At 33.0% G+C, this 8423-nt stretch overlaps 1 protein-coding gene across 2 annotated transcripts; it reads left to right on the forward strand.

The window, feature by feature from the left end:
- The first annotated feature begins 3423 nt into the window (after positions 1-3423).
- Positions 3424-7852, forward strand: LOC130828417 (uncharacterized). 2 transcript variants are annotated; one of them, XM_057694398.1, is made up of 2 exons: positions 3424-3803; positions 5393-7852. In XM_057694398.1, the coding sequence occupies exons 1-2, from the start codon at positions 3738-3740 to the stop codon at positions 7583-7585; spliced, it is 2259 nt and encodes a 752-aa protein (XP_057550381.1). In that variant the 5' UTR covers positions 3424-3737; the 3' UTR covers positions 7586-7852. The 2 variants fall into 2 exon arrangements, with proteins under 2 accessions (XP_057550381.1, XP_057550380.1); XM_057694397.1 differs by having other exon boundaries at positions 3426-3803; positions 5390-7852.
- Positions 7853-8423: the final 571 nt, after the last annotated feature.

Here is an 8423-nt window from a genome sequence, read left to right on the forward strand (position 1 = left end):
ATCACAAAATGCCCTATAATTTTGGCACACTCTAATGTTTTTTGCGTATGTGTTGAAAAAAATATTCTTTTTGTTCACGTGGAATTTTTGGTGTATATATATATATATATATATATATATATATATATATATATATATATATATATATATATATATATATATATATATATATATATATATATATATATATATATATATATATATATATATATATATATATATATATATATATATGTACAAACAATTTATAAGAAGAAACATGAAGGCCTTCTATAATTAAGATTTGAACTAGTATTCCTTGATGAGAACACGAGCGCACGATATGATGAAGTAGTTAGTAGGTAGTTGTGCACATTATCTTATCACTTTTATTTTATAATTATTTTAAGGTTTTATGATGAAATTGAACTTATTTTTTGGCTAAATTAAACTTAATTTTTAATACTATTTAAGAGGAATCTTTACCAATTTTTACTTCGATCATATAATTTATGTAGACGACAATTTGAACTGATATATTGATTAAGAAGTCAACAATAATTTTTTGGGATTAAGGGATGAAAATAATGTTGATGTTGTCAATACTATAATTCTATACTTATATCTAATTTTACAATTTTATGTCATGTTGGTTGTCGATACGGGTCAATGAACCAATTGAACTAAAAGCTTAATTAATGATTAAAGACTCGGGTTGCATTATCTACTTTATCATGCACCCTCAGACACAAATTCTTTAGGCTAGAAGTGTGAATGCAATACAGACTCTTTTCATACATATTGCTAGATATTCCACTTGAAATGAGTGGTGAGTGAGATTTGAACTTGTAATCAAATTGTCACGTTAGCTTTTGATATCATGATTCATGTTAAGAGAACAACTTAATCAAAAGATTAAGTTAATGATTAAAGCCCCATAATATATTTAATGTTGTATAATATATAATATACATCAATGAGTAATAGTTAATGTGTGCCTTAATGATCTTCGTCGTAGTGATATGTCGAAATTTGAAACAAGTGGATTATAGAGTGGGTAGAAACAGTGAGAAACACTATTACAATCGTAAAACGCAAGCATATAAATGTTAAATTTTAACTAATAAGATCAATGGGAAATAGAGGAAATATTGAATTGAATTGAACTGAATTGAAATAAATTTATTAGTGTTGAATACTGTAAAAGGATTAGAGAAATACCAAGAACTTATATGTTCTAATATGAAGTAAATTAAAAGAAGATAAAACCTTTTTTTCCTAGTTTTGAGAAAAATCTTAATTTTTTCTAACTCAATTTTCTTCTCTTTAAATTTTAATGTTTATAGAGTATATGTAAATTTTTGGGTGTTTTATGATTGGTTATTAGGTTTAGAGTTTTGAATTCAATTTTCTCCATATTCTTGGTAATTTAATTCATCTATATTGTTTTAGCTTGTTAATTTTGTAAATATTTGTTAGAATTGAGCTTGGTGTTAAGTTGATGTTTGCCTCTCTCGTTGATTTTAGAGAAATTGGGGTTTAGAGTTCACAATACTCAATGTTTAGGCGTTTAGAATGCTAAAATTGTTGAGAGAAATTCTTCTTGGGAGAGACGGTCTCTTTAAAAGACCATTTTTAATTGGATTAGCCCATTATATCTTTTTTAAAATATTGTAAGCAGGCATTAAAAATGATATAAGTAGACATTTAAGAAATTGAAAGTAGGCATTAAGAATATGGTAAGTAAATATTAAGAATAATGTAAGTATGCATTAAGAATACGGTAAGTAGACATTAATCTTTAATGAGCTAGACTTGAAATATGTCTCTAAAAGAGACAGTCTTTTTCTATAGTACTAACAATAAGGGCGCTTGCCACTGTTGTTGCTGTCTAGTTGTCAACCACATTCAAATAAAAAGAAAATTATAGAGGTGTTTCCAGTTTAGGTGGGAAGATCATAATATGACCACCCGACAAAAGATTATCATCCTACTACAGTTGTAAGATGAGAACGAAAAGTTCATCATCATTCTATCCAGTGTATCTCACTTATAAAAAACTATCAATAAGGTCTGAAGAGGAAAGAACAACGACAACTCCTACCTATAAAGGAGAGCGCGGCCAAAGGTGAATGATCGTACACCGGTTGACAAGATATCAAAGAGGATGGGATTCTAGGCGCATGGGGATGAACCGAAGTTGTAAGCGCTTTATGCATGCCTATCCATCCTATTATGTTGTATGATTATTTGTTTTTATTATATGTTGTTTTTCCTTTCTGTTTTAGACAAATTAAATATTATTTTTTAAGCTTGTATTAGTATTAAACCACATAAATTTTGTATAAATATTATGATATGGTTTGCATTATATTATTGCTTGTTTTGTTTTTTTTTTTTGGCTCATTTTCTTGTTTAGTTTCCTTATAGCTTCTAATGCTCTATATCTTTTGATGTTTTGAGTTTATGCAAGGGACCACAAGTAAGGAAGATTGTTAGAGAGGTATGGTCATTTAGATGGTGTTCGTAGGAAATGCGAGAGGAAGAGGCAGAGAAAACAACACATTTCAATTCATTTGAGTGATGAGATAGCAACTTGATTTCGATCGTCAATCAACAAAATAAACTCCTTTTCAATTCATCATCATCAATACTCAAATCAACAAAATATGAAATTATTAATCCACCTTCTCTTCACTTACGACTACCATGTGAACAATCATGTTTTTAGAAAACTTTTTCTTTCTTACCTTTTGCTTGGGCAAAAAGAACCGCACACAATGTCATTAGCTATAGAGCTCTTATTAGTATCAACAATTTTACACAAAACTGCTGACAATATCAATAGTTCTACTGCCTTAATTTTTTTTAGTGACATTACAATGAGGAATTTGGTTCATTAATTGATACATGACATTGATCAAAACTTCTACATACACACCCTATGTTAAAGCTACTAGGCCCCTAAGGTCCCCAACACATTAACAACTACCAAAATATAGGCTAATACACCTTTAGTTTTCCAACCACAATCTCTTAGATATATAACTATACCATTGTTAATTACAAATTGTTGTAAGAGACTGTCTTTTTGAGAGACCATCTCTAATTGGACCGGTTCAATTTATATTTTTAAAAATATTATAAGTAGGTATTAAGAATGATGTAAGTAGACATTTAAGATATTAAAAGTAGGCATTAAGAATACGGTTAATAAGCATTAAGGATAATGTAAGTTAGCATTAAAAATACAATAAGTAAGCATTCATCTTTAATAGATTAAACTTGAGATACGTCTTTCAAAGAGACGGTCTCTCAAGAGACTATTTGTTCATAATTATATATCTATAAGGTCACTTATTAGAGGAACAAATAATAATTGAATTTTGGTGGGTTGTGGGGGACCTTAAAAAAATAGTGGGAAAAATATTAAAAATTGAAACTTGGATTCCAATTAGTCCATCAAGCTGAGCTAGCAGTCCATGTGATTATCTGTCAACCCACAATTCCCTTCTACTTTCCAGTGAGGAGTTTTGCTGTTCTTTGCTTACTTCCTTCTACTCTTCTACTTTCTTCTTAATGTTCTTTGATTTTATTTCTTTCTATAAATAGATTTTCTGATCCATATTAAAAGTTTCCCTTCTTGTTTTGATCACCTACCAAACAGAGAACAGGATCAAGTATACATAAACTTCCCCATAATTCACTTTTTATTCATTCTTTTTCTCTTTATACTTTCTGGATTTTAGGATCTGAACATGGCATCTGAAGTTCCTGTTTCTGATTCTTCTGCTGTTGTCACTGAACTGGTTCAACTTCAACAGGTTAAAAAACCCGCTTCTTATTTGTCGTCACCTTTTTTCTTTATACTGTTTATTCATACTGATATGTGCTGATTCCTTGATTTTTTTCTGGGTTTTTTTACACTGTTGTTACGTGCTGTATGTGTTTATGATTTGATTGTAGATCTTCTTACTATAGATACATAAAAATGCCCTGTTTTTGTAGTTTAGTATTTTAATGATCGCTCTTGTATCTACTTATTAATGTTTGAATAATAATTATTTTAATACTTTTTCAAGACTGGTTCACGCTAAAATAATACGGACCAATTCCATATAAAATTTTCTGGTAAAATCATTGTTATATATCTATTATATGTCGGCCTTTTATGCAAAAAATCTATTAGTTAGAAGTGCGAATATAGCATAATTTTTTTTTATATATGACGGTTAAATTTTAATTTTAAATGAAGTGTAAATAATATTCGAACCATGATCTAGACATTTAATGCCAAATTAAGGCTTTAACTCGCCAAAAGCTTTATAACCACGTACCTACTAATACTACCAAGATAATATTAATATGTTTTTTTTTTTTTTTATATTCAGTTTAGTATGTAGTCTAGCCTAGAAATTCATTTTTATTTTAATTAATGATCATGTTTAAATATAATTTCTTCCCCAGGTGTTAGGTAGAATCTGGCTGCTAGTAAAGGGATATCTTGTTTTATGCAAATTTCTAGTAACATACTAATTAAAGAACTTATTGGTTCTGCCGTTCTGAAAAATTCTAAATTGTGCATAATAATACCAATGAAGATTTAAAAAAATATATAAATTTGCAAATATACTATTATTTTGAGTATCCGGATTGTATATTGATTTAAAATCAAATCTTTGATTGCTAAAAATTAAAATCTTTTTATTGTATTGTTGTATTTTATTGTGAGTCAAATATTACCATAATGGAAAATATTATGAAAATCTTGAACCTTGATGATTGCATAATAATCAATTATTAGTACTATTATCGAGATTTGATTATAGCATTAGTGATTCAAATTATACGGCTACTAATTTTGAACGGTAGAAGGTAAATTATTTGCTTGGTTTTGTATTTTATCGATTATTACTACTATTGTCGAGATTTGATTGTTACGTCATTAATGATTCAGATTTTACTAATACTACTAATTTTGGACGGAAGATACTTGCTTGGTTTCATATTTTATCGAATATTACTACTATTGTCGAGATTTGATTGCCACATTATTAGTGACTCGGATTATAGTAATACGACCACTAATTTCAGACGAAGGAAGTATAACTACTTGCTTGGTTTAGTATTTTATCGATTATTACAATTATTGTCGAGATAGTGATTTAGATTATACTTGTGCGACTACTAATTTGGATTAGAGGGAGTATATGCAAATTGAAAACCGGATTTTGATTTACTGTGTCAGTCTACTTTCTGGCTTTATTCTTCCTCCTTTTAGGTGTTATTTCTGTTTTTCTTACTTTTACTTTACTTTAGTTTAGATTGTGCATACTATATTCCTTTCTTGCAATCAAATGCTTCTTATAGCCAACTTTTTTGCTCACATAGACTTTTCAATATAATGCAGCAGCCAGCAGATCAAAAAGAACTAGAAGTAACAAAGAAAATAGAAGAGAAAAAACCAGAAGAGGAAATTGAGCACTCAGACATGCCTAAAACCCAAGAAGAGATAAAGCAGGATGTTGTTATTGATGAGGAAAAGCCGAGTGCTGATGGGCCGGTGTCTGAATCTGATGCTGTTACAGAAGAGGATCCCGAAAAGGTGCCTACAAGTGAAGTTCTGGTAGGAGCACAAATTGAGGAGATACCGGAAGTGGAGGCAGTCAAGGAAAAGAATGAGGAAAAGGCGGTAGAAGTTGTCGAGGAAAAAGAAGGTGGGGAAGCACCCAAAGAAGAGGCTCGAGAAATTGATGTGGTGAAGGCACAAGATGTTACAGAGGAGAGTCGAGAGATTGGTGTTGTCGAATCATCAACTGAGGATGTTCTGAAGACAGAAACATCAGAAGTTAGTCCGGGGACAGAACCTTTGATAGACAATGTTGTTGAGAAGGCGGTTGAGGGAAGTGCAGAAGACAAAAGTCCTATTGAAAAAACAGAACATGTACCAGATGTTGAGGAAGTAGCTGTTGAGGGTATTAAAAAAGACATATTGAAAGAAGAAGAAAAGCCCGAAGAAGAAACTGTCTCTAAGGCGGCAGAAGTAGCTCAAGCGGTTCAAGAGGAAGTCGTGGAGGTGAAAGATTTAGGTTCTACAGATTACTCTAAGGATGTAGAAGAGGAAAAGCAAGGGCCACCTTCTGAAGTCGAAGCAGTAGAGCCCGTTCAGGAGGATGTCGAGGAATCAAAACAGGAGTCGCCTTCTCAAGTCGAAGCAGCTCAACCCGTTCAGGAGGATGTAGTGGAAGTGAAGGATTTAGCCTCGACAGATTACCTCACGAATGTTGAGGAATTAAAACAGGATTCGCCTTCTCAAGTCGAAGAAGTTCAACCAGTTCAGGAGGATGTAGTTGAAGTGAAGGATTTGGCCTCGACAGATTACCCCAAGAATGTCGAGGAATCAGAACAGGAGTCGCTTTCTCAAGTCGAAGAAGCTCAACCCATTCAGGAGGATGTAGTTGAAGTGAAGGATTTAGCTTCCATAGATTACCCCAAGAATGTCGAGGAATCAAAAGAGGATTCACCTTCTCAAGTCGAAGCAGCTCAACCCGTTCAGGAGGATGCAGTGGAAGTGAAGGATTTAGCCTCGACAGATTACCCCACGAATGTCGAGGAATCAAAACAGGAGTCGCCTTCTCAAGTCGAAGCAGATGTAGTTGAAGTGAAGGATTTATCCTCCATAGATTACCCCAAGAATGTCGAGGAATCAAAACAGGACTCGCCTTCTCAAGTTGAAGAAGTTCAACCAGTTCAGGAGGATGTAGTGGAAGTGAAGGATTTAGCCTCGACAGATTACCCCACGAATGTCGAGGAATCAAAACAGAACCCACCTTCTGAAGTCGAAGCAGTTCAACCCGTTCAGGAGGATGTAGTGGAAGTGAAGGATTTAGCCTCCATCAATTACCCCAAGAATGTCGAGGAATCAAAAGAGGACTCAGCTTCTCAAATGGAAGCAGTTCAACAAGCTCAGGAGGATGTAGTAGATGTGAAGAATGTCGAGGAATCAAAGCTAGAGCCGCCTTCTCTGCAGGCAGACGAGAAAGTGAATGAGCAGCCTAACGAAGCACCAAAAGTCAAGGACACAAAGCAGGAAGACGTTGCTGAGGATAAGATACAAAGTCCGAGTATAGGGACTGAGACCGAGAAAAAGGAAGAAAATGGCGAAGTTACTAAACGGGCAAGTTTAGGAGACATGATCAAAGAAGAGAATAAAGCTCATCAAACTGAAGAAGTTTCCGAACAAGTGAAAGACGATCAAAATGATCAAACCCAAGAAAAAGAAGAATCAACACAAACCAAAGAAGTGGTTGAAAAAACTTGCGATGTTGAGGTAATTCCTCCTCCAGAGGAGAAATCCGCGGCTACTCTTACTGAGGCGGAGAAAAATGGACATACAGAGGAAGTCACGAAAGAAGAAGGAGTCGTAACAAAGGAAGATGATGCAAAGGTGGAAGAGAAAAGTAAAGACGAAGTTGTAACAAAACCCGCGTCCAAGACTATCTTATCTAAGATGAAGAGCTCACTTGTTAAAGCAAAGAAGGCGATTATTGGGAAATCGCCATCCTCTAAGACAATCACAAGTGATGCAAGTAAGGGTGATTTGTAAGTTGAATTTGAAGCTCTTTTGAATTTTGTGTATCATATTTTTGGTATTGTTATGGTGTTTGTGATTGGCATTTGTGGATTCGTTTCTGTTTGTTTTGTGATTCATAGAATGTGAATACACAGAAGGGTATAGGTTTGAGGTTTTGTGAACTTCATGATTTCATTTCACTTGGTTTAATTTGTTGTTTTATTGATCAAGAATCTTATTATTAGTATTAATGGTATTTGTTCAAGAGTATGTATGAACTAACAAATGTTTGTTTCTTTCTAGCTCATAAGCATTTAAAGTTTGTTACTATTGATTGTTCTTTTAGGTGTGTGTGATCTGCATTAGATTATTTGTTATTCAAAACTCCTGAAATTACACTAACATGCTCAGAATCTTGCGAAAGTCTTTTATAGAATATAAGCTTAAACTTTTCGCTGAGTTGATTCTTTGACATGGTAGAAAAAAAATAGAAGTCACGGATTCAGAGAAAAAAAACGAGTGATGTCAATTCAAGTAAAACGTGTCTACTGGGTTTTAATTTGATCCTTGGTCACTGTGGAAGACAATACACTAATTAACTCTCATTTGGGGTATATTTCAATATAATATTTGATTTTATTTTGAATTTAAGTGGCGTCAACCGACCTCAATGACATCACGCTGGATTCGCTACTCTTGGATGACACTGTTGCATACCCCTAATGAGTTTGTGCTCTTATGAACTTGATGTACTCCAACTCTTATGTTGTTTATGCTTCAACTCAATCAATAATCAAATGGTAAATGCAGCTGAGAAAACGTTAGCCATCTTTTCAGTAAAAACCGCTCACTTGTGTCAAGTTGCTAACAA

This window comes from Amaranthus tricolor, chromosome 12 (genome assembly GCF_026212465.1).
Source record: "Amaranthus tricolor cultivar Red isolate AtriRed21 chromosome 12, ASM2621246v1, whole genome shotgun sequence".
Taxonomy (NCBI): Eukaryota; Viridiplantae; Streptophyta; class Magnoliopsida; order Caryophyllales; family Amaranthaceae; genus Amaranthus; species Amaranthus tricolor.